We start from the raw sequence: 26,256 nt of genomic DNA, 5'->3' as shown, positions 1-26,256 counted from the left end.
CTGGGCTATCCCTCCTTCTTAGAATGCCCTCCCCACACTCTTACCCATCCACAGCCTGCTGATCCCTCAAGTCCTAATTTCAGCCTTTGCCTCCTCCACCAGGAAGCCTTCCCTCAATCCGCAACCACCCCCAGTCCCAAAGATCACAGCTTGAACTTCACTGTATTCTTAATCCATCCCACCCAAGATGAGTGTCTTCTGATGTCCCCAGCTCATCCTTTGCTCACACATCTTCCTTGATCAGAAGTCTCTGCCTGGAAAATGCCTAGATCCTCATTCCCTACCCTGTCACCCCAGCTCAGCCCTGAGCTCCTGCAAAGCAGGATCTCCATGGTCTTCCCTCAGCCTCAGCTGGAACCCAAGGAGGCCCCTCAGATCTTCTGGCCTAAGTCCTGCAGCATCTGAAGATTTCAATGTTCAGTAGCTTCCTGTCAGGTGAGGAGCACCAGGCAGGGGTCGGGACATAGATCCAAGCCCTGACCTTGCCACCCACTTGCTTGTGATCTCAGGCAAGTCCATTCTGCTCTCTGGGCCTCACAGTTCTCATCTGTAAAATGACGGGGCTGGAGAAGACAGTCTGGGGGGAGTTACACGGATGGGGCCTGTCCTTACCTTGCTGAGCCCAGGGATATCCTGCAGATGACTGACCTCTACCTTCTAACCCTGGGACGAGAAAGTCCTTATATTCAAGAATCTGATTAGCTGTTTGGGTAATTAAGGGTTTAATAAGGCCCAGATAATTATCTAGAGGCCCAAAGAACAGGAGCTCTGATGCTCACGTGATGTTTCAGTCTGTTCCAATGTAAATAACACAGAGGAGGAGGGTAGCTGGGGAGCCTGGGTGGCTACACGGGGGTAGGCGCTGGGGAGGGGATGATGCGGTGGCCTTAGCAGGCATAGGGCTCACACCGCCCCCTCTCCTAGGCTCAGCACCTCCCATGAGGCTGGACACATAGCTGGCACTCATCGGTTTCTTCCACAAACATTTATTGAGAACCTACTGTGTGCCAGGCCTGTGTAGGATGCTAGGAGTATTGCATTGAGCTACGCTGTTGGGAGCCTTCAGTGGGGGAGATGGGCATGCCACAAATCAACAATCACAGAGCCAGGTCATTCCTGGGGAGGTGAGGTGGGTGGAAACTGCTGAGCTGGAGGGATGGGTTAAGAAGGGAAGACAGTGGTTGACATTAGAGCTGAAGACTCCTGGGGCAAAGGGTGTTGGAGCTGAGGGGTGAGTAGAGCCAGCTCTGCAAGGCAGTTGGAAAGGTGTTTCAGGCCAGTGCCGGCAAGTGCAAAAGCCCAGCAGACATTGCTGGACCATCTGAGACACACAGAGGGGGCCAGGAGCTAGTGGCCCCATCGGGGATCATCAGAGGAACCCTCCTGGAGGAAATGCCAGGAGCTAGTAAATACCAGGTGAGCTTCTCTCAAGGTCTGAACCTAGAAAACAATGAAGGCAGGGTGATCCCAGGGCCACACCCAAGCTGGCCATAAAGCAGGGGCTTGGGTGTCTAGCCTCTGGAGTGCTTTTCATGATGCCCTAGGAGGCCTGGCTAGGTGCAACTTGAGAGTGATGGAGAATCCCAGGGGGCTGCTGAGGACTGAGGTTTTCCTCCTCCAGTCCACAGGAAGCCCACAGGTCTGGAAGATGGAGGAAGCTACTGTGCCCAATGTGTACCTGGGGCCATTGAGGCCAGACAGGGCAAGAGCCTGCCTCAGGTAAGCGGGAGTGAAGCCAGGCTGGGACAGGAGGAGAGAAGGGGAGAGGTTGGCCCAGCCAGGCTCCATCCTGATCTGAGCCCTGAGCTGGAGGAGCCAGCCTACAGATAGCATCGTTTTATCCCTGCTGCTCCACCCCCGACAGACAGAGGGACAGACAAATCTCACCTCCTCCTCCTGAGTGCAAATCTGCTCCAGTGTGCCTCAAGTCACCTGGCCCTCCCTGCCTCCCCCGGGGCCACCCTGGGTACTGTGGAGAGAGCAGGGAGGCAGGAAGGACACGATGGGGGCGGCTGGAGAAACCCCCTTGCCTGGGTCCAGCGATCTGGGCCGGCGTGCCAGCCACCTCACAAGCTGTATGACCCTGAGCTGCTGTTTTATCCCCTCTCTAATGAGGAAGAATAACAACAGGCTTTCTGAGAGGGAAAAGGACATTCATGTTGCCTGTTGCCCTAAGTTCAAAGTAAATTGGTCGTAACCAAGTTCTAATGGCCAGATAGGAGGCAAGCTCCCCCAAAATAAATTTACTCTAAGAAAACAGAGAATCTTTCCTGCAGCCTTGGGTCACCACATGGCTTCAGGGTTCCCAGGGGAAGACTGGTCCTGCAAGCTTGTGGCTGGAACTGCTGAAAGCACCTCTTACCCAGCTATGGTTCTGCTGCTAATAATAGCAGTAAGAGGGCCCATTTACTGTGTCCGTGCCCCGAGTACGGCATCGAGCTAAGTGTTTGATCTGCACTAGAGTATTTAAACCTCAGGACTGCCATATGAGATGGACACTTTGACAATCTTCTCCATTTTACAGGTAGAGAAACTGAGGCTGAAGGTCGAGTCACTTGCTCAAGATCATACAGCAAGAGATGGTACCACCAGGAGCTGAATCTGGATCTCGGGGACTCCAGATCCCAGGCCAGGACTTGTTAAAGCATACCCAAGAGGGCTCGCGCCTGCCCACCTGACCTCCCTACCCCACACCCTGGCATTGCCCCACCTGGTCCCCTACAACATCTACCCCACCACTGCTACAAATTGGGCCATTCTCTGGGACCCACTGTGGCTGCTTCCCCCAGGGAACCCTCCTGTCCCCCTCGTCCTTCTGCCTCTCTGACACTGAAGATTTGGGTCCTAAAGCTCAGGGCCATCTTTACCCTTCCCTACAGATGCTTTGGGGACCCAGCAAAGGTGACACCCACACCTGTCTACAGGGATTGGTCTCCACATGTCTTCCTGGGGCCACGTGTGAGCTACTCACTAACCACACATTTATTTATGTGCACTTGCCATGTGCTGGGCTCTGTGAGGGAAACCCCAGAAGCCAGCAACCAGGGTCTGAAATTAAAGGACATCAGATTCACCAGGGCAGAGGGGTTTGGGTGTGGCCAGGGGAGGCAGCATCTGAGCTGGTGGACAGACGCAAACCTGGTTCAGGTTCAGGTGTCCTGGGCAGAAAGAGCAAGGACAAAGGCTTAGAGAGGAAGTGTGCAAGGTGTGTGTGGCCAGGTAGGGGTGGGTATCTGTGAAGGAGCCAGAGGTGTGAGGAGGCAGGCCTTGTGACTGCCCCTCTGCTCTGAATGCATCCTCCCCTCTCATCCTATGATAAATGAGGAAATTCTTATCAGCATTTCCCCTTCAGGGTGAGTGGGATGCTAACCCTTCTCAGTTGCAGGCTCCAGAGGCGCTTCCTGCGGGGTTTCCTGTAGGGTCAAGGTTAGTCATACGGCTGTGAGAACAACAGTGAAGCCTGTCCCAACCACAGCCTGGGCATGTGACCCCTCTGCCACCCTGCAGCTTCCACCTGGGACAGGCTATCCATGGCCCTTAAACAAACCAGAGACCTCTCCTCACCTCTTACCCCTCGGGCCCCTCCACTCTGACAGCCTCTCCCCTTGCCCACTGTGTGGACCCCTCTGGAAGTACTCCATGTGGTCTGCATGCAGCCGCCTGTGGTCTAGAGAGCAGCCTGTTGCTAGCTACGACCCCCACCTGTCCCCGGTGCCTGGCCCACTCCTCTTGAAAGAACATATGCCCATCATGGAGACAGACAAGGACTGAACTGGTTGGAAAAGCTAATCAGATGAATGAGTGGATGTGTGGGTGAATGGATGGATGGACGGATGGATGGATGGATGGATGGATGGTTGGATGGATGGATAGATGGATGGAAGGCAGGGAGAGGGAAAGGAAGGAAGACTGGTTGTTTCCCTGGACTGACTACTAAATAGAAGGACCCTGTATCCTGAGCCCACAGTCTTCCTAAGTCACTAGCTTTCTCTCCTGGCTGGGTCTGTATCTTAAAATGTTTGTCTTTCTCATATTCCACATCGCCTAGCCTTGGGTTCAGCCTATATTAAGTTCCAATAAAAGTAGGATTAATGAATGAATTGACTAAGCAACCAAATGAAATCAGAGCCGTGCTGTCCTGAGCACAGTCGACAGGTTGAATGTTATGGCCAGGCCCTCCCCTTCATGCCATTTGTACCCCCTCCCCACCGCCCAAACTCTGGGCTTGCTACAGGCCCCTCAGCCTGTCACACTGAGACTTTGAGGTGAATCTGTAACTCTTAGAAGGAGAGAGGCTAGTGTCACACCATATCAAAGGCCTTGCATGTGGATGGCGGGAATTCAGGCACCTTTTACCCCCAGAGAAACATAAACAGAATGCTGCGAACCATGTATATCGAGGCAGGAAGGCACACTGGCTAAGAGCTTAGAGCTCTTCAAGGGAAGAAAACCACACAGCTTTGGCTCATGGGAGCTAACGGCGCTCTGTCTTCCCTAGGCCATCTTGTCATGTGCGTGACCTGCTGGGTTCAAAGAGCTTTCAGAGGCAAAGGACTAAGACACAATCCTGAGGCCACAGGCCCAGAAGGCAGGTCCCCTCCTTCTAACAGACACTTGCCTGTGGTCCCAGGAAGCCTGAGACAGAGACACTGCCTGAGAAGGCAAAGCACTCCCTGTCACCTGAGGCTTGTGACCCAAGGGCACACCTCAGATGGGGTGGGGGTGAGTGGAAGAAGGAACTGGAAATCTTAGTCCTGGAGCCCAGGAAGAGGGCACGGTCCTTGGCATCTGCTGCCATCCTGCTCTGAGATTCAGCACATTTCTCTCCTTGTAGGCCTCAGTCCCCAAATCTGTCAAATGGAACCCCACCAGCCTGCCTGCCTGCCTTGTAAAGTTCCTCTGAGGTCCTAGGACTGTAGAGGGGAAACACCACCAGCCGAGGACACAGTGTATAAAGTGCCACCGTGGTAACTTCTAGCCGTCATGCTGCTCGCCAGGGTCCCCTTTCAAACTCTGAACTTCCCTGGTCAAGGAAGTGAGGGAGTCAACAGATACAGTCAACAGAGACATGGTCACATCCTCATCTTCTTCCAGGTGGCTTTGGTGGCTTCAGGGACAAACAGGATCCAAGAACGGGATGTAAGCAGCTAGCCTCAGGTTTGCACAGAGTTCACCAGGCCTGGCTGGAAGTTGCAGCTCAAGAGAAAATGTTTAATGTGAGAGGGGACACGTTGGTACAGCCTGGAAGAGGGGTATGCTGCTCACATGGAGGGGGAAGGAGACGGGAGGGACAGAGGGAGAGGAGGGGAAAGGAGGGAGGGGAGCTCAATCACGCAGAGAAGATTAAACAGCCTGGCTGGATCATCCAGCTTGCTGCTGATGGTAAGTGTGGCTTTGCCTCAGTTTCCCAAGTGGCTTGAGGCAAGAGAGTCCCTGAAGCAGGGAGCTGGCCCACTCCTAGGTCTCCTGGTGGTCCCACCTCAGCGCTGGTATAAGAGTCCACTGGATATCACGACATAGCCCTGAAGGGTAAGGAACACCATGGGCCAGGTCAGAGGCCACACGAGGACTGATAGGACCCCAGCGGCCCCATCAGCCTGGCTTTGAGCTCAGGCTCTGCCACTCTTGCTGGCTGTGTCCTGAGGACAGTTCTTTGCTTCTCTGGGCCTCAGTTTCCTGCTGTCACTTGAGAGTGTTAACAGCACCCATCCTGCAAACTTACAATGAGGATGCAGCCAGAGCACGTGGGCAGAGCCCCTGCATGGGGCTGGGGATTGATGTGCGCTTGTGGGCATGGTTGGGACCAGCGCTGTATTAATTAGGACAGGGCGTCCAAACACAGAGCATCTTCTCCGGGTCCAAGGCTCCCCAGCAGAGCCAGGAACCTCCCATATATCCTCTGCCGTCTACACTGCACTGCAGAAATGTGCTCAGAGCCTGCTGGTCATTCCTTCATTCACTTATTCATTCAACAGATCTTCACGGAGCCTCTGCTCTAATCCACGCCCTGTGCCACATGCTGGGGACAAAGCAGACCCAGGCCCTGCCCATGCGTAGCTCATACATGCCCCAGTACAGTAGCCATTATTAAACTAAAGCCAATTAGAATTAAATAAAATTTGCAATTCAGTTCCTTGGTTGCGCTAGCCACATTTCAAGTGCCCAAGAACCAGATGTGCCCAGTGGCCCACAGTTGCTACTGTGTTGGACACTGCAGGCTCCCAGAACTCTCCCACATTGTTCTGGGCAGTGCTGGTCTAGGGACCCTTGACTTTGGACCCAGTTGACTGGATTTGTGAGTACCAGGGTGAGTCAGCCACTGACGGTGCCTGTTTGGGAGAGTCTCGGGGGGAAGTTCCCACTAAGAGCCCATGCTCCAACATGAGCCTATTGTTCCTTTTTTGGAGGGTGGAGGGTGGATCACTCAAATGCCTTGGGACCATAGTTCTTCAGCAACAAAGGCGTCATCCCTGGGAAAACATTAGTGGGTCCCACTCAGGGAATATGAATAACACACAGATGTTAGGCTGCAGAGACCTGGGCTAAGCTTTCTGTCCTACACGCCTTGTTGAGTGAATAGAAAGAATATTATCATTGTATATCCCAGGTGAAACAGAGAGAAGTTGTAGGGTCTCACCCTAGGCCCACAATTTCTCATCAGGGAAAGTGACTTTAGAAGGGTCGGGAAGCCTTCTTCCCTTGTCCAGCCTGCAGAGGTTTTGTACAAAACTGGAAGTTCCTCTGTCATCTTCCTCAGACACTAAAGGGCACCCCAAGTTCCAGATCATGGGATGACTGAACCCCCCGATTATGGCCTGGCATGATACCTGATGAGGACTAAAGGGTGGGTGAGACCTTTGCACCAGTGTCTCTGCACATCCTAAATTTTCCATCTCATGACAGCTAAGGAGTCATGGCCTGGTCTCAGCAGGAACAGGGGACACCCCCAGGCCTGGCTGACCCTGAGACCCCACTGTGTGTACCAGCAGGGAGGGACGACGAGGGGGAGGAAGGATGGAGGAAGCCCATGTGGTCACACCCATAGGCTCTTACCTCATAGACAAAGACCTCAGGGTTGATGTAGTACAGGTTGACCATGCTGGGGAGGGTGATCCCCATGCCCAAGAGAGCTGCAGGAGGGGAAGGAGAAACCAAGTTCATTATGGGGGGGCCTCAGTGGAGCACCATGGGAGGCCCACGCCATGCTGAGCTCCTCGTGCGCATCATGACACGGAGTCCCACAGACGGCCGGGGGTGGGAGCCAATATTACTGTACTCACTTTACAGAAGGGAAAACAGTCTTGGGGAGGAATAAGAACTGAAAAGCTAAGAGAGTGGGAACCCTCTTAACCTCAGAGCCCGGGCAGCGCGGAGGATGGCCGGAAGGGAGCCTGGAGCAGGTGTGGGTCAGGAGGGGGCCACGGGGCCACCTGGCGCGGAGGGCAGGGCTCACCATTGAGGTGATCCAGCAGGGGCCTCTTGAACACGGTGTCCATGAGTGGGCGCATCTGATTTGTCTGCAGCCATGTAGTCAGGGAGCCAGGGGCCGTGGGCCCGCCCCAGCGAGGGGCCGGGAGAGACGGACAGGTGGGCCGCACGTAACACAGCAGACACAGACAGACACAGAGAGCAGAGGCGGGGGGGCAGGACACCCCAGTCAGCCATCAGAGCATCTGGTCCCCAGAAACCGCCCCCTGAGAGGACCCTAGACGCGCTCCTGGCTGCCACTGCGTGGCCAACGGGCGGCTGACAGACTGCCTCATGCCGGGTGACCAGCTGCCCATCGGTGCTGAGCGCGGGTGACCGACCGCTGGTGGGTAGGCTGGCGGGCCGTGTTGGCTGACAGGCCCGCCAATGGAGCACGGTGGCTAGGGACCCAGCTGCCTCACGGGGCCGAAGAAGCAGCCAGCGCCATCTGACACTGGCCTGCCAGCGATTCTCAGACCCACCGGTCCTCAGCCACCTGGCTGCGACACTTGGCGGACTGACCCCACTGAAGAACCAAGGCTGACTGACTGGCTGACTGACGGCCGGATGGCCCGAGGACAGATTGTCTGATGGGTAGGCCCTCCGCCTGGCCACGTCCCCAGGCACCCTGGGTGGAAGCCCAATCACAGTGGCACGTACAGGTGCACTTGTGTGCAAGCACACGGACTCAAGACCTGCCCCACCCTGTGAGGGGTCTCTAGAGACCCCAGCCCCACACTCACATCAACGAAGCCCACATTGGAGGAGCGCACGGTGAGCTGGATATCCCTGAAAGAAACGAAGGAGGGCCAGGACTAGGCCTATATCCCCCTAGATCATACCGCATGTGCTACAACCCAGCCTCCTCTGACTGACGCTGTAATGGGTGACATTGTGATAAAGTGGCTGCAGGCCCATTGCAGAGGAACACACTGAGGTGGCTGGATCCGGAGGTGTTCAGCAGGTTGTCCTTGCTTACCCCAGCACAGATGTGGTGCCCTGAAGCTTCACCTTGGACACAGAGAGCTGGAGGTCCAGGTTCACAACCTGGGCACGAAGAGAGAGCAAGGTCAAAGAGCACAGAACCACAGAGGAGGTTCCGGTGGCCACCAGCTTCCACCCACTCCCCGCCTGACTCAGGTGTTCGCGGAGCACCCATATGCACCAGACCCTGCACACAGCTCAGGGAACAAACACCAGGTCTCTGCCCTTAGGAACCCTCAGAGGCTGGGGGAGGAGGTGAACAATGGCCAAAGTAACCAGGGTCCTTAATAGCAGGTGCCAGGACGGCAGAGTGGCAGCAGGGAGAGGGCTGATGGGGACCATCTTTCTCAGGGTGGTCTAAGAAGACTGCCTGAGAAAGGCTACAACATCTGAGCTGAGACCTGAAAGATGAGGAGAAGCTAGCCGTGCTGAGGGCAAGGGGAAGAGTGTCCCAGGCACAGTGCCCGACAGCACGTGCAAAGGGCCTACGGCAGGAATGTCATGGCACAGTGAAGGAACAGCAGGGAGACCACCATGGATAGAGCAGAGCAACTGGGGAAAGTGGGGCAGGAAGTGAGATCTTGGGAGTTGCCACCCTCCCAGGCAGCCCCACCAGCCCACCTCACTCACCACATCAAAGGAGAAGAGGGACTGGAAAGCTGAGTTGGAGGTCACAGCCTGGACTTCCACAAAGGGCTGCAGCTGAAGCGTGGCATTGTTGGTACGAAGTGTGGCCACGGGCGTGGCACCCAGCCGCACCTTGAGAGTCACAGGCATGGGCTCGGGGAACCGGCGGGCCACCTGGGGAGTGGAGAGGGAGAGAAGGAGGAGGGCACCTAGGGGCAAAGGCTGGGTGGGCTCTCCACTCATCAGGCTTCAGGCGCTCCTGATCAAGCCACTGTTCGTCCGTGACTGGGCCACAGAGGTGCAGCCACCCCAGGCCCCTGCCCTCGGGGATGCCCTGCCTGCAGGGGGTGGTAGGCATGAAGATGGGCACAGCCTGTGCGATTGGTGCCAGGAGGGATGGGCGCTAAGGGGCCGTGGGAGTTCAAGGAGTCTCCTGGACCAGATGGGGGATGAGGTCCTTCCCTAGGAGGCAACCCCCAAGCTTGGACTTGAAGATGCACAAGAGAAAAGGAAGCAGAGAAGGCCCTCCAGGCAGAGGGCAGCAGCTGCACAAAGGCACAGGAGGGAGAGAGCATAACATCTGGCAGAGAAGGGGCCACCCCTAACGTGGAGGAGGCGCAGAGGTCAGGACACATGCCGAAGCCCCCAGGGGACAGATAAGAGCCAGCAGGGGTCCCCCAGCCAGAGAACCTCCCACCTCGATCCCAGGTCTCAGTCCCTGAAATGATTAAAAATGTCACCAACCTCGGGGATGAGCTGGCCCAGCACAGAGGTGTTCAGCAGGTTGTCCTCAGACTTCTGAAATTAGCCCCCACGTCATGGCAGGTTTTAGGGCAGCCACTCCTCAAGCTAGACCACCTGTTGCCTCCCCACAACCGCCTTTGAACCTTTGCAACAGCCACCCTGTAGCCGCAAAACTTGGGCTGCCCCACCCACAATTTGGCCTTTGCGGGGCCTCCCCAGGCTGGGCCGCAGGGCATGCCTGTCCCACAGGCTCTGGCGGCAGGTCCGAGCCTCACCAGCTGCCCTGTGATGTCCAGGTTGAGGGCACCAGCTTTCTGCAGCAGCAGGAGGGCGGAGTCAAACAGGTCTTGGGAGAGGCCCACGGTTGCCATGGCACCATCAGCACCCACGTTAGGCGGCAGCACAAAGTGGGTGACATCCACAGGCAGGACGATGGGCTTGCCCAGTAGGAAAAGAATGGCCTACGGGGTTGGTGGGTGGTGAGAGGAGAAAAGCAGGAGTGCCCCAGTAGGATGGTGGTTCCATCATAGAACCTGGGCTCTCAGATGCCATCCACCCCCACATGCCACATGTTGTCCAGCCTCACACCCTAAATGCCCTTCTGGCTCCTCTCCCTTCAACATCCCTGCTCTTTTAGGAATGTCCCAGGACCCCACGGACCTCAGAGGCAATAAGCCCCCAGCTCAGGGCTGACAAGGGAGCACTTACGCTGATATCCAAGGAAATGTAGTCCTTAGTGATGTTGGGCGCATTGGTCATGGAGTAGCGGATCTGGGACTCTGGACCCACAGGGTTGAGGCCTAACAAAAGCAGAAGAAAAAAGAAAATACGGCACACTTAGCCTTATCCACCATGCCTCATCTATTCAGAAAACTCAATCATCTGACGACTTCGGTTAGCCAGACCCAGGACAAGAAACAGAAAGGGGAAGACAAAAGGTCTCTGAGTAAGTGAACCCCAGTTGCAAAACGCACACACCCAAGATTCAGCTACTCATGGCTTATTGACTGTTAGTTTAGACACAGTTCTGACAATTTGGGTTTCTGCCTTCCGAATTAATGGAAGACTAGAAACCCTAAGTTAGAAGGAAGGAGAAGGGTCACTCTAGGCACAAATAGCCCCTGAAAAAAGCAAGAGGGAACTACAGAAAAAGAATGGGGCTCACATTCATCCAGGTCCAGACGTTTGACTTACACTGTCTCGTTCAATCATCACCACAATCCTATAAGATTAGGAACCCATTTTACACACACACATACATGAGCACAGTTTGATGAGTGCAGTTGTGCCCAGGATTGTATAACTGGCCTGTCCAGCTGTAAAGTCACGCTTTCTCTCCACCTCATCACACAGCCTCTTACAGAAACTCAAAAGGCAAGCGCCCCTGGAGCCATGCTGTGCAGGAGCACAGGACCCTCAGGGAGCCTCCAGGGAGGCACAGAGGAGAGTTCAGTTCCTATGTGGCAAGTTTCCCCAGAGCTCAGAATATTCTGATTGAGAAGGTTGCAAAGGGTGAGTCACATCTCTAGATGCAGCTAGGCTAGCCGGCACAGCCGGGGAAGGCTCACCCCCACTGTCAGGAAAGCCCAGCTTTTAGCAATAGGTCTTCAAAAGCTCTGGATGACCAAGGGTGTGTGTGTGTACACGTGCATGTACACATGCACACATGTTAGATTTCTGTCTGATTTTCTAATGTCTCTTCTGGATTTAATTTTATTTCTTTGGGACACCTGGATGCCTCAGTGGCTGAGCATCTGCCTTTGGCTCAGGGTGTGATCCTGGAGACCCGGGATCGAGTCCCGCATTGGGCTCCCTGCATGGAGCCTACTTCTCCCTCTGCCTATGTCTCTGCCTCTCTCTCTGTGTCTCTCATGAATAAATAAATAAAATCTAAAAAAATAAATAAAGTAATAATAATCATTTTATTTCCTCCAATGTTTTGGAAATCTCTTGCAATTGTAAAAGCGATATAGTATGATTCCAATTCTACAGCTCAGATCGAGGTGGCAGGAGGGGAGAAGCTCAGAGGGATTTGAGAAGCTGGAGAGATGTTCTGTATTTTGAGTTTGGTGGTGGTCACACAACTGTATACATTCATCAAAACTCAGAGGACAGGACACTAAAAAGAATAAATTACTATATGCTTTTAAGATGACTAAAAACATGAAAAATTTAAAATAATTCATATTCCCTGTGGACATATAGACATTTTTGAAAGATGAAAAAAATACACAGCTCAGAACCTCAAATGCATTTCTTTCGGAATTTTCTTCTGTAGAGACAAACAGCCCCCCATCTGTCCCTCCCTCAGCAAAGCTGTGGTGAAGCTCAGTAGCTTCGTGCCCTTCTCTGTGGTCTTTACGGAGTGTCATTATAGCCTAGGTAAGGGCACAGCCCTCAAGGCAGACTGCCTCCATTTCTTCATCTGTAAAATGGAGCTAAGAATGCTACAGTAAATATTAGCTTTTTTAAAAGATTTTTATTTATTTATTCATGAGAAACACAAAGAGAGAGGCAGAGACATAGGCAGAGGGAGAAGTAGGCCCCCTGTGGGGAGCCCAATGCGGGACTCAATCCCAGGATCCTGGGATCACCTGGGATCATGACATGAGCCAAAGGCAGATGCTCAACCACTGAGCCACCCAAACAGCCCTATTAGCTTTTATTATACAGCATTTTGCCAGGCATGTTGCCAGGTGATTAAAATGCCCCTGTAAGCTGTGCGTTTTAGTTTAGCTCCTGTCACCCCACACTGTAGGCACACATGACTCATGTAAACAGTCCCCTAGGCCTGAATGTTTAGATTTCCTTTACTAGATTTTTTTTTTTAATTCCTCAAAGCAAAGGACAAGAGCCGGTCTTTGCTATGAACCCAATTCCAAGGCGTCTTGATGGAGAGAACCCCACTGAGGAAGAAGGGAGGGATGAATGTTGACTGAGCCTGTCATCCACCAGGCACTTAGCCTATGCGGTCTGCTAGCAGCACAGGGGAGAAGCAGGAATTCTGAGCCCCATTGTTTTGTGGGGTTTTGGGGGGGGATTGAAATATTTAGACTCAGAGAGATGGCGTGACTTCCCTAAGGTCACACAGCATTGGAGCAACAAAACCAGAATTTAACTTCATGTTGTTTTATTCCAGGTCGCGTTTCCTTGCCTTTTTGGTGCCTTCTGTTAAGGTAATATGGGAGTTATGGTGAAGAGGGGGGTGGGCGTAATCCAGGAATGTTCCCTGAGGAACTGTGAGCTGGGCCATGAAGTAGAGGCAGAGCAGTGGGTCACATGTAAAGAGGAGAAAGCCAGCATGAGTCAGTTCATGACCTTCTGAACTGAACTGAACTGTGATCAGTTCATGACCACACTATGGATTTGAGACTCAGAGCCTCCAATTCCTCATCTATAAACCGGGGATACTAATGCCACCTTGTAGGACTGTTGTTAAAAGTTTGCACAAGAAAGCCAAAGCTAGCTTGATATGAAGATATTCACTAAAGAACCCACCACAGGGGGGTTTAGTCATCTGAGTGGTTCAGTCGGTTAAGTGTCTGCCTTGAACTCAGGTCAGGATCCCAGGGTCCAGGGACGGAGTCCTGCATCGGGCTCCCTGCTCTGTAGGGAGTCTGCTTCTCCCCCTCCCCCTGCTTGTGCTCTCTGTCAAGTAAATAAATAAAATCTTAAAAAAAAAAAGAACCCACCACAGATAAACATGGACTCAACATGCTGCCCTGCCTCCTGTCCCGGCACACCCACTCCCACACACCTACCCCACACCCTGTGACCATTAGATGTAAACCCCTAAGTCAGAGCAAGGCCAACCAATTGCAGAGTGTAGCTGACCACAGTCAACAGCTCGGGATTTTACAAAGTCAATGACGGTGACCTGAGGGAGGCCCTAGAATCCCAGGCAAAGCCACTAGATAGAAGAAGGTGCTTCACACAGGAGCATCTTCAAAACAGGTCTGTGGGAAAACAGAGGGAACCCAGGATTTTGCTCAGGGATCCCCGAGAACATATCACCCCCCAAATTAACAAAGGATACATTTTTGGCCAGTCTGGGGATAGGCAGGTTGTTATTAATGTTGATAAATACTACTGAAAACAGGATGAGGCTGGCCGGCTCTCATAGCTTTTAGCTTCGTAGTGTAAGATGAAGTCCTGATGGAGCCTCGCAGAGGCCACCACCGTGGCCACGCTTCTGTGTGGACCGTGCACGGTGGCTGCGAGCCCTGGGCGCCCGCCTGCAGTGGTGGAGAAGGCGCAGCGGGCAGTGGGGCGGTGACCGGGAGTGGTGTACGGGGAGGACGCAGGCACCTACTCCGCAGTCTCCAAGAGCCCCTGGGTGGCAGTGAGCCCCAGCTGCCCACAGCAGTGCCTGCTCAAGAACACCCCTTCCTTCCCTGGGTTGCTGCCCCCCTTCCCCACCAGCACCCTGGGGACTCACCCCATTCAAGCCACTTACCCTAACATCTTAGGGTCTGCTTGTGGGGGGGTCAGCCTACAGGACTTTCTCATAGTACACTCCTAGTACCCTGAGTATGAGGAGCCCCAGAAAAATCAGAGATGAACAAGCCTCTAAGGACAGGGGAGAGGGAGGCTTGCCTCCAGGTGGGTGAATGGCCCCAGAGAACGGAAGCAGGGGTGAGGGCACTTGTGAGCAGAAGTGCTTGAGTTCTGCTGGGGATGTGCTGAGTCAGAGCCCGTGAGACCTCCAGGAGGAGGTGTCCAGAGGAAATGGAATAGAATGGCCCGAGCCACAATGTGCCAGCAGGGAGAGTCCGCCAAAGAATGTGGGAGATGTGGGAGCAAAACCAGAGGAGGATGGGGTCTCTGAGTCTCCAGGCAGGGGAGGAGACAACCGCAAACTGAATGTACTCTGCCTCCCCTCCGCATACATGCATACACACTTGCACACTTGCACACACACACACTAAACATTCAAAGACTTGATTCTAGAATTTGGAGATTCCCTGAGTTCATCAGTACCTATTCAGTCATCCTATGATTGATCTCCCAGAGTCAACCCTGACCGGAGGTTGATCTTTAAAGGATCTTGGGGGCCCCAGTGGAGCTCAGAGGCCCCAGTCCCCTCCCCCTGGGCTCCCAGATCTTACCAATTAAAGTGCCCAGGTGCACGTTGAGGCCCTGCACCAGGTTGGAGATGCTCAGGCATAGCTGCGGCAAAACAGAGGCGGAGGCTGGTGAAGAGGGTGCTGGGGCTGAAGGGGTGAGACCGTGAGACTCTAGGGTCCCAGTCTGGAAGCCTCCTCCAGCCTGCATGCCGCGGCCTGGAGTCCCACCTTTCCTCTACCTACCAGTGGGCATCTTCTGGCTCCTCTCCGGGGCACTGAGGATTCGGAGGAGAAGCTAGGGCCCATGGGCATCAAGGAAAGAACAGGAGAGGGCCAGCAGGGGCGGGGGTGGGGTAGGGATGGGCACTACATGTGGTGAAGACAGGCGGTGGTCAGCGAGGAAGCCTGGAGTTCCCCTGGGTGCAGTGGGAAGCCCAAGAAGTGTATTAAGCTGGGGTCAGTGGGATCGAAGGTGGGGCAGAGGAGAGACCACAAGGCTAAGGGTAGTCAAAGCCTGGTCCAGGCGGAGCTGAGGAGGCTGGGCCGGTGGAGGGCCAGGTCAGACTGTACTGCCTTCAGCCTCGGGCCTCAGTCTCCTCATCTGCAAGATGGAAATGCTGGGGCCCACCTCTGCTGGGTGGGACGGCATCGAGTGGGTTGATCTGGGGTTGTAGGGACCAGATCAGGAGATGGGGTGGAGTGTAAAAGGGCAGAGATGGAGAAGTGGCTCCCCCTTGGCTGTGGGACCCTAGGCCCGGAGGAAACCATCTCTCACCAGGTCGGCCACAGGCTGCTAATGACAAGAGCTGAGATAGCAACAGCAATCACAGTGCCCACTCTGCCAAAACTGTTCTAAACTCCTTATGGATGTTAATGTGCTCAACCCCCACAAACAACTCCGAGAGAGGTTTACCCTCTGTATTACAGGTGTGGAGTTGGGGGCAGACAGAGGTTAGGTGATTCATCCAAGTGCCACAGCTAGGAAGGAGAGGACCAGGATTGAAGCCAGTGCCCATGCTCTTGTCCACTTTCATTTTGTCTCTTTTTCATAAGCCACGTGGCCCTTGAAAGCACTGTCTCCTCCCCATGCTCCAGCATGGACTGGGGCTGGCTCAAGAGCAACCCCCTGAGCCCACCCTTATTAGGCTTCTCCATTATTGTCCTGGACCATCACCCCAGGCTCCTCCTGCCTCGTGGGAGAATGGAGAAGCCCCATGAACAGTCTTCTATTAAAACAAACAAACAAACAAACAAACAAACAAAAAACAATAACAGGGGCACCTGGGTGGCTCAGTCAGTTAAGCATCTGCCTTTAGCTCAGGTCATGATCCCAGAGTCCTGGGATCAAGCCCCGAGTCAGGCTCCCTGCTCAGCAGAGAGTCTGCTTCACCCTCTCACTCTGCCCCTCCCCCTGCTTGTGCTCTCTTTCTCAAATAAATAAATTAAATCTTTTTAAAAAAAAAATTAAAAAGCAGTAAGAATCCCAATCTCTCCCACGCCCGCAATACTCCTTTCATTCAGCATGTCTACTGAGGTTAGCAAGGCCCTCCTTCCTGGGAGACCTGGTAGGGGGTCCTGTACCTTGTTCCGCAGGACAGCTTTAATATGATTCTGCACCAGGACCAGCAGCCCAGGGGCCACGCTGAGAAAGAGAGAGAGAAAGCGCTCCTGAGCTCCGGCTCGTGCATTCGGGCCCGTTTCTCCTGCAGAGCCACTGTCTGAGAGAGAAGTGTCTCCTATGAGCCGGGGGCCAGTGAGTCCCATTCCACCCCTTGCCGTGTGCCAGACACGGTGCCAGCACCATTGTCCCCACAGATGAGGAAACCGAGCCTCAAAGAAGAGGTCACTGGTTTTGAGGTTTGGAAGTGGCCAAAACATGCTACTGAGGCCAGGCTTGGGGGAGACAGAGAAGACCCTGCAAAAGCCAAGACTCAGCCACATTGTTGGCCAGCTGGCTTCATGGTCACTCTGAACCCAGGAAGCTGGGGGTGCTTCCTGCTTGGGCTCCAATTCTCTGTGACACACCTAGTAAAGTTCCTTCCTCATTCTGTGCCTCAGTTTCCCCTCTGAACGATGGAAGATGGGTCTAAGTTGTTTCTCAGCAGGGATCCATAGGAAACCATGGTTCCTTGGGGTTTCTTTAAGTTGTTATTTAAATTTCAGTTAGTTAGCCTACAGTGTAATATTAGTTTCAGGTGTACAATATAGTGATTCAGCACTTCCATGCATCACCCAGTGCTCATCACGACAAGTGCACTCTTTAATCCCGTCACCCAGTTCAGCCATCCCCCACCCCTCCCCTCTGGTGACCCTCAGTTTTCTATAGTTAAGAGTCTGTTTCTTGGTTTGTCTCTCTCTCTCTTTTTTTTTCCACTTGCTGATTTGTTTTTTAAATTCCACATATGAGTGAAATCATAGGATATTTGTCTTTTTCTGAGTGACTTATTTTGTTTAGCATTGTACTCTCTAGCTCCATCCTGCAAATGGTAAGATTTCATTCTTTTTTATGGTTGAGTAATATTCGTGTGTGTGTGTGTGTGTGCATCACCTCTTCTTCATCTATTCATAAATGTTGATCCAAGTCGCAGCCCAAGCTCACTGAATTGCCTCTCAGGGGAGGTAGGTGGATGGCAGCTGTGTTTTAATGCCATTAACTCCTGGGCTTTCCTTCCTGTGAGCAGCCACAGCCCATGGGAACGGTGAGGAGTCATGTGTAACTCGTGACGACTGCTGGACACAAGCGTGAATGGCTTTATGCCCAGTCCCCTCTGAGGGAAAAAGGCCAGTTCCAAATGCCCACCTAGCTCAAGTATGAGAAGGTAGACATAATGCAGGACGTGAGTCAGGCTACAGGGGTTGAACCTCCACCCGACCGTTTGTCAGCTGTGTCAACTTAAGCAAGTCACTTAACTGTTCTGTGCCCCTTGGAAAATGGAGGGAATACTTACGCCTTCCTGGCTGGGCCGCTGTGATGTAGTAAAGGGCTTGGAGGCTGCCCTGCACACAGCAGGTGCTCTGGAGGTGGGAGCCGCCGGCAGCTTTGGAGGCAGCCCCCACTCACAGTGAGGTTGACGGCTCCCAGCCCCCTGGACCTCAGGATCCCCGTCTCTGCAGCGGGGGACAGCCCTCCGAGGCCCAGGATAGCCACATCAGGCCTCCCTGAGTACAGTAGTAACGGCTGGCACACGTCATCATGTGCTGCAGGGGGGCGGGATGCAGTAGAGGGACATGGCCTGGCTGCACATTCTCCCCTTCCCTGAATCTCAGTGTCCTCAGCCATAAAACGGGTGTCTCTTGGGCCCCTTGTGGCAACTGGGTGAAAGCTTGAGTGGGAAGCTCAAGAAGAGGCCCCAGAGCCTCGGTGGCGGACTCTGCAGCCCAGCCCTCGCCAGGCACTCACCTGGTACTGCCATCCAGCACCGCGGCACTGTTGAAGAGTGCGAAGCAGGCAGAGATGCTGACCACGGGGGTCCGGATGGAGCCCTGGGCCACCTGGGCGTCGGCCAGCAGTACCACGGGCAGCACCAGCTTCAGGGGCTCCGGGACTCTGCGCGACACCATTCCTGAGCCCCGGCGGCACCGCCCAGCACAGCCTACCCTGCAAACCCCCAGCCCGAGCCTGCTCCCCACTGGGCACCCCTGGGACAGGCTCAGGGCCCTCTAAACTCCACTCGGGCTCACAGACATTGCAGCAGATGGGTGTGAAGTCTGGATCCCAGCCCCCTCTCTCTGTGAGGCCCTGGGCCGGTCACTCCCCATACTAGGCCTCAGTATCCTCTTCTGTCAGATGGACATAAGAGTGACGGCACCTATCTCTCGAGGCTGTGCTGAGCTGTCTGTGAGGTAGCCGTGTGAAAATGCCCTGCGTGGAGCCTGCCCCCCACCCCCTCCCCCACCCCCCCGTGAGCACTCACACAATGGTAGTGTCAGCACAGAGGAGTTCCAATAAGAGATCCCTCTGAGTGCCCAGCCAGTAGTTTGGAAATCAAACACAAAGTAGCTGATACATAGAAATAATTCCAACAGCTACATTTACTGAGCACCTACTCTGTGCCTTGCACTGTGCAAGGGGAGGTGTGATTTTAATTCCAGCAGTGGAGCTGTTCACTGCATCCCTCAAAGCCGTGCTGCAGAGTTTCATCCCATTTCACAGAGCGGGAGACTGAGGGCTGCAGGGGTGAACCGGCTGCCAGCTTACACAGCTGCGGAACAGGACCCAGGTTCTCAAATTCTCACTGTCTCGCTCCCCCGCGGAAGGGTGGGAAAGAGCACTGGACAGGGAGTGGAAGACTCGAGCACAGGACCTGGCAATTGCTAGCCCCCCTCCCCTCACTCTGCCCCTCAGAGCATCCCTGAAAATCCTTCTGCCCACCGCTACCCCCGTCCTCCAGGAGAGCCACTCACCGAAAGACTTTGAAAGTAAAATTGGCTGCTACCAACATGCGCACCCCAAAATCGGCAATGAACTTCAGGTGGAAGTGGGGCACGTGGACATTCAAAGTCTGGATCCTGCAGAGTGGGAATGGAGATGACGGGGGGCCCCCATTAAACCCTGGAATCAACTCTGTGGTGGGTGTTATGAGCCATAGCCACACTACTGAGGTTATAAAGAACTTTCTGACTACTGGAACCATGGTATGAGGAAGGGGTGGAGAGTTCTCCACCCTAGGGGGCATGCAAGCCGTTGTTGGACAACTAGCTGGTAGGGAAAGGATGCCGAGAGGATTCCCATCCGGGGACAGGAATTGAGGGAGATGATTGTTCAGGCCTTGGGGGGATTTTTAGTTTCTGACAGAGGTTGGGAAAGCTTGGAAGGTGGGATCCACAGAAGGTCAGGGATCCCCTCTGCAGCACTCTAGTCAACCGCTTTGGCTGGTAGCCCTTCAGGGACAGGAAACTCATTCCCTTCAAAGCTGCCTGTTCTGATTGCTAAGCACTTTTCTAACTTTTTCTTTTTCCTGAATGAGTCATTTTTTCCCCTACACTGTAGTTGGGGGTGGGAATTCAGACACTGGAAAATGATATGAATTTGAAAAGTTACATCAAAACTCCACCCTCAGGGCACCTGGATGGCTCAGTGGTTGAGTGTCTGCCTTTGGCTCAGGTCGTGATCCCAAGGTCCTGGGATCGAGTCCCACATCGGGCTCCTGCATGGAGCCTGCTTCTCCCTCTGCCTGTGTCTCTGCCTCTCTCTGCCTGTGTCTCTCATGAATAAATAAATAAAATTTAAAAATAAAAACCTCCACTCCCCAGCACTCTCACTGTTGGCACTTAGTGGACTTCTGTGACTCTCTCTGGGACACAGACTGACCTAGAATCTAATTCTTTTCTTTTCTTTCTTTTTTTTAAATTTTATTTATTTCACACAGAGAGAGAGCAGGAGAGAGAGAGAGAGAGAACACAAGCAGGAGGAGCAGCAGCAGAGGCAGAGGGAGAAGCAGACTCCCCACGGAGCAGGGAGCTCAGACATGGGGCTCGATCCCAGGACCCTAGGATCATGACCTGAGCTGAAGGCAGACGCTTCACCGACTGAGCCCCCCAGGCGCCCCGAAACCTCTCCTTTTCACTCGACAAGCACCCTGGATGTCTTCCCACTTCGGCAAACAAGGACACTCGGTGCTGTTGGCAAACAGCCACGTGTGGCCGACCACAGAACACTGAGGAATCCTGACTGTTGGGTGTGTCAGTGCCCTTCCCAGTCCACCCTACACCAGCCCTTCCCTGTGGGCCTCGAAATGGGGGCCTCCACACCAGCTCCTGGTTTGTCCATCCAGTGTTTCAAAGTTTTCAATGTTTTTTAAGTAATTGCCATCATTCAAAACTTGATAGATTTTAAATATATATATGACTTCTCTTGGGGAGCCAGGGATCTGGCAATAGTGAGTGTTCCCGCGTGGTTGGGGACAATTGGCCCGGCCCCCGGATCGGAGTTTGAGATGGCCTCCGTCTCTCTGCCTTTGAGTCACGATTCATCACAGGGGTGTGGGGGTACTTAGGCTCAGACTTGTGTCTAAATTCAGTGTCTCATTTTTGGGGAAAGTAGCCAAGGGTCCTGCCAGCCCTGGGGACCCAGAAGCAGCAGTCTTGGCCCCTGGAGGGCAGAAATCTAGGAATTCGGAGGCACCAGCTGGCCCATATCTCCACCTCCGTCTCACCCCCTCAATCACCTTGGGACAGCTCACTTATGAGTGAGGTGAGGTGAGGACAGCACTCATCTAGCTGGTGGGGAGCACTCACCTATACGTGGGGCTCACCTACCACTCATTGAGTGGGCTGAAGCATTTTTCTCAGTAGGTGGGAGCACGCACCTGGTGGGCTGATGCACCTCTTCGTTCCAGTCCAAGAAATACGGGACTGTGACCCGCAGGGCCTGCTGGAGAGGGGCTGTCCCGATTTCCGACACTGCGGGGCCAGAGCAGGGTGACATCAGGCTGCCCTTGGAGCCACCAAGCAAGACCATACCACCACCACCCTCCACCCCACGGGTTGAGCAGAGAGGACTCAGAGGCGGGCGGGGTCGCACTTGCCCATGGGCAGGGGCAGGGGCAGGGCTTGCAGCTGGGTCCCCCTGAGCCTGCCCTGGGTTCCACCCTCACACCAGGCCCTGCAAGGCATGCCTTTCCTCTCTTGCTTCTGCCTTTCCAGATCTTGTCTGCCTCACTCCTCAAAAACAAGAACATCCTTTTTGCCCTTTGATCAGATCAGATCCCATCTCTTCTGGAGCCTTTTCCAAGTCTCCAAGCCGAAGGAGAATTTCCCAGTAGAGCGAGACAGAAGGTGGGGTGCTGTTCCGGGGACTGGAGGCTGAGGATTCTTGAGTCCCTCAGATTCTGGATACAAATCCCCAGGTATGCTATTCACTATCGATGTGGCTGTTCTGTGCCTCAGTTTCCCCCTCTGTAAACTTGCAATGATTATAATGGTACCTTCACATAGTGTCCCAGTAAAGCCTCAGGGCACAGGAAATGTTAGCTCTTACTGTTGCCATTTATTTGTGTAATGATCATGGCTGTCACTTCTCTGGCGCTCCCTTTGTGCCAAGCACTGTTCTGAGTGACGCAGGTGCTACACTGTGCCAGGTTTACCGAGAAGCGAAGACCTCTGGCAAGGGGAAGTTGGATCAGCTGAGGCACCTGGCTCCCAAGCCCCTGGACTTCTCACACACCTGGGCTGCCAGGCAAGGGAGGTGCTAGGTAAACAATTCAACATGAGTGGAACGAAGATGAGAGGTCGCGGTGCTGGAAGGGAGCAAGGCCTCTGCTGGAGTCGAGAGGCCCAAACTTCACACAGACTCACTGTGGGGACTGGGAAGTCACTGCACCACTCACTCTGGGCTTTCGTTTCCTCAGACCTGGAGTAGGGAGCCAGTGGTCCCTGTGTTCTCGATACCCCTCTCCAGCCCGGCCCTCTGAGTCTGTGGCTGAGCCAAGACTCACACCCAGGCCCCTGGACTCCATCCACAGTGCTCCCCCAACACAGGGCTTAAACTTTGGGGCTTGTGAGATGGGATTAGGAAAACACTATTAGAAAGCCACCCAGCCTGACCCTAGAAAGAGGTGTGTGCAGCCTGGACCTCCCGCTGAATGTCCCCCAAGAACGTAGGCAGGTGCACCTGGGATGGCTCTCTGGGGACAAAGGAGCCTCACACAGGACAGGTAGAGGGAGGATGGTCAGCGGAAGGTAGCCGACCTCATGTCCCAGCCTGTAGCTTCCGTGCATGGCTCCAGGTGCCAGACACAGACTAACATGGGTCACTGACCCCTTTCACTGCCTGCCTATCTGCCCGGATGCAAGGTCCTGGAAGCCTGTGTGTGCACCACGGGGACCCTGCTGCCTCAGTGCTTCTACTGTCTGACTTGAGTGCCTGACACTATAATCTGACTTTGTTCTGGTCTTGAGGGAAATGACTTCTGATTTCTCGACCTTGACCCAGCTTTGATGGGACTGGGGAGGCCTCTGGGGAGAAGCTTTTGTCCCTCCCTTGGTCTAGTTTTCTCATTATGCCTTTCTCAGGGGATGGGGCAGGTCTTAGAAGGGTGGGACAATGTCATAGGATAGACACCTTGCCCGAGGGGCCCAGAGCAGGGCTGGTCTTCTCACTGTGTACCCCACAGAGATATAGCTCCGGGACGCTCCCTCCAATACTGTGCCAGACATGCCTTCCCCCAGCATGCGTGTACACACCCCCCCACCCTGTGCACATGCATGTACACCCAGGGTGTGCAGCCACCCCTGCATACACACACCCAGGCACATACCATGACACCTGTATGCATGGCCGTGGTTAGAGATCCTCCCCGACACTCAAGTACACACACAGTCACCTCTCCATGAATTTTCAGACTTACACACAGACACACACAAGCAAAAGTAGTCACTCAAACCAACCGTGCCCTCACCCTGGGGGCACTGAAAGCACAATCATGCATGCCTGTGTGCATGTTAGATTTGACCACATTCCTACTCGTGCATTCACTCCATAAGTGTTTGCTGAGCAGCACTTTGTCAGACATTGTCTGGGAACTGGGGACACGGTGGCACGTGAGATAAAAATCCAGGTCCTCATGAGGCTTTTGAGTTCACAGCCACACACAGACACACACAGACACACACATACGCACACACATGGGACCGTGCACATGCACGTGTGCAGACACGCACAGGATAGGCCAGCAGCACATCTCTTACCATAGCTCAGCACGGCCTCGTTGAGTCTGACCACGGTGCCCGGCATCAAGGCGCCGACCACAGGCAGCAGCAGCGCTAGCAGCAGATCCAGCCTGTATGCCTGAGCCATGGCCATCCTGGCCACTGCCCCCCAAGATCTGTGGGCTGGGGTGGGGACAGGCATCAGAGAGCTTGTCCAGAGCATGCCCCTTCTGGCCTGTTTGAACCCCACCCAGCCTAGAGGTTGCAAGCCCTGCATGGTAATCCCAGCCCTACCCGAGACCCCCATACATCAGTTCTACCTGTCTGCATTGGGAAGAATCGCCTGCCCAGCCTGCTTCCTCAGGAACCACAGGGAGATTTGGCCTGGAGGTGGGCCCCCAAACCCAGAGAAGACATAGCCTTGCCTAAGGCCACACAGCAAACTGGGGTTAACCGTAGGACCCAAGCCATGCCAGAGGAAGGGGATGAGGTTCATGGGTAGGGAGACAGAGCAGCTTCCTGCCCCAAGGGCAGAGCCCAGGCCCACCACTCCAAGGCCCAGGGCTGTGTTTTCTGGTGCCAGGAGTCTAGCCCAGTGTGACAGCCCATCCTAGTGTCCTAGCTCTATGAACACATCCAGGGAAGGACCCAGGGTGGCTCCTATCCTCATCTCATCCTGTACCAGGTACATTTAAAGCAGGTCTTTGCATGGCCCCCTAACCCCTCCCGACCCAGCCCAGCCAAGTGGACGGATCTGTGTCTAACTCAGGACTGAGAGGCCACTGCTGAGATGGGCTAATGGAGGCCCAGCAAAGTGGCACTTGCCCAAATTCCCAAAACAAGACTGGGGATGGACCCTTCCATAGAAGGCCATTGGAAATAGTACTCCTGTTGAACAGATAGGGAAGTCGAGGCTCCTCCCTGGAGGAATGCCAGCCCTATCCCCATTCCTACCTGGGGTGGTTTCCTGGGACAACTGGATTCTCAGCCCTGACCAAGGCCTCCTGAGTCCCTTGACAGGTGCAGAAGCTGTTTTATGAGGCTCCCAGGTGTGCAGGACCCACTGCGAAGGGACCCAGGGAGGGGCAGGTTTGCTTGCAGTGATGTGTTTTCCCTGCAAACATGGCCTTTGCCAAAATGTTTCATCCTATGTGTGTGGTGGGGCTGCCACGTAACCAGGCTGCTGCCAACTGCTACAAGACCCTGGGGATGGGCTGCTCTGGGGCCTTTTAGGCCAGGAGATCTCTGGAAAGAGGACTGCTCTTAGGAGGGCCCCCTCGTCGTCCCAGCCAGGCCTGGCCAGGCCCAGGAGGATGTGGATGCCCCAAGTCAGGGAGAGGACTCACTAACCTCTTGGGCCTAGTGCCTCCAAGCTCTCTCAACAACATGACCCTTTTAGGAGGAGCCGGAGGCTCCCTGAGCCCTAGCCCCAGTCACTGACTCAGCTCTGCTCCTGGACACACATTGAACCCCGACTCAAAGGACAAGAGAGGAGAGGGTGTGTGGATGACCCAGTCCCTGCTACTTAACACCACCGGCTCCCTCCAAATGCGTATTGCACTCACAACAGATGCAGCCCATAGTCTCTTTCTGCATTAGCAGCTGCAGGTTCCCCCAGCTACCTGGGGCCCAAGGAGCTGTGTGTGCACAAGAGAAGTTTGTATATATGTGTGTATGAGGGGTATGTGGTTGTGAGTGTGTAGTCATGCATACACGTGTCCACTAGGTAATAATTACTAGCATCAGAGGAAAGTGTGTGTGTGAGTGTGTCCATGGAATGGGCATGATGGGCATGTTGGCAGCACCGTTTATGATGTGACCTGCCTGTGTACATGAACCTGCATGAGTGCAGGTGTGGGAGTTTTGGGTACGGTATGTATGTGTGGGCTTGGTACCCTGAGTGTGTCTGCGTGTATGGTGTTAGGTGCGTGTGTGTATGTGTATAGGTGAATAGTTGACTGCTTCCTGGCCTGGGGGAGGTGTGTATGTGTTCGTGCATATAATGTGCATGGAAATTGATAGCATAACTGCAGGGAAAGCCTGTCTGTCCCTCTGCATGGCTCAGCTAGAATATAGGCACAAAGGGACCTGGGGCCTTCCCCCACTCCAACACCCTTCATGGCTCCCACCAACTCCACACCAGTCCAAATATCAGGCCCAGAGCCCAAGCCCACCCTGTACTGGATCGCCACTAGTGCCCACAGAACTGATAGGGACCACAGACACCAGCAAGCCCTCCCCTGAGAGTGCAGAGTTCCCCTGCCCTATTCAAATGCCAGTTGCAAGGTCCCTAACATCCTACTTACGGCCTCCTGGCGCTCACCGTAGCCAGGGCAAACAGCAGACTCAGTAGAAAGGGTCACAAATATTGACCAAAGCCACTCTCAGTGTTTGCTCTTGGCATGAACACTTCCTCTTCCTCGACATATCCAGTGCGGGGGAGATCGAGTGACAACCAGTGGACACAATGGTGGGAGATTCTCAGAGGCCCCGTCTCCCTGCCTCAACGGCAGGCAGGGTTGGGTGAGCACCTGCTGCATGCAAGGCCCTCTGCCCTCAACCCCAGGGGTCTGCTTACCTCTGTAGCCAGTGCCTGGAACATACCAGGTGCTCAATAAACATTTGTTGAATGAATTAATTAATGAATGGACAAGTGAAAGACCCTTGTAACAATTCCAGTGACAGCATTTCAGGGCTTCTCCTTCGCTGAATATTCTCA

At 54.2% G+C, this 26,256-nt stretch overlaps 1 protein-coding gene across 1 annotated transcript; it reads right to left on the bottom strand.

Annotated features, from left to right (window-relative positions):
* Positions 1-5,177: 5,177 nt before the first annotated feature.
* On the bottom strand, positions 5,178-24,596 carry BPIFB2 (BPI fold containing family B member 2). The gene is made up of 16 exons (XM_025469033.3): positions 24,492-24,596; positions 23,577-23,720; positions 21,197-21,290; positions 19,293-19,397; positions 18,289-18,435; positions 16,470-16,530; positions 14,931-14,991; positions 10,531-10,622; positions 10,098-10,283; positions 9,823-9,876; positions 9,082-9,252; positions 8,447-8,514; positions 8,211-8,256; positions 7,454-7,517; positions 7,054-7,130; positions 5,178-5,522 (listed from the first exon to the last, which is right to left on the bottom strand). The coding sequence occupies exons 2-16, from the start codon at positions 23,689-23,691 to the stop codon at positions 5,481-5,483; spliced, it is 1,383 nt and encodes a 460-aa protein (XP_025324818.1). The 5' UTR covers positions 23,692-23,720; positions 24,492-24,596; the 3' UTR covers positions 5,178-5,480.
* Between the last annotated feature and the right edge of the window lie 1,660 nt (positions 24,597-26,256).

Source organism: Canis lupus, chromosome 24 (assembly GCF_003254725.2).
Source record: "Canis lupus dingo isolate Sandy chromosome 24, ASM325472v2, whole genome shotgun sequence".
In the NCBI taxonomy this organism is placed as follows: domain Eukaryota; kingdom Metazoa; phylum Chordata; class Mammalia; order Carnivora; family Canidae; genus Canis; species Canis lupus.
The sequence above is the reverse complement of the archived record's forward strand: the minus strand, read 5'-3'. Positions and strand labels throughout refer to the sequence as shown.

What these genes read in the sequence shown, in the direction of transcription:
- BPIFB2 (XM_025469033.3), bottom strand. Translation starts at nt 23,691, where the DNA reads ATGGCCATGGCTCAGGCATACAGGCTGGATCTGCTGCTAGCGCTGCTG. An exon ending in CGAGGCCGTGCTGAGCTATG is followed by an intron (nt 21,291 to 23,576) that starts GTAAGAGATGTG and finishes CTGGCCCCGCAG; the next exon opens with TGTCGGAAATCGGGACAGCC. An exon ending in AAGCTGTCCTGCGGAACAAG is followed by an intron (nt 14,992 to 16,469) that starts GTACAGGACCCC and finishes GTTTTGCCGCAG; the next exon opens with CTATGCCTGAGCATCTCCAA.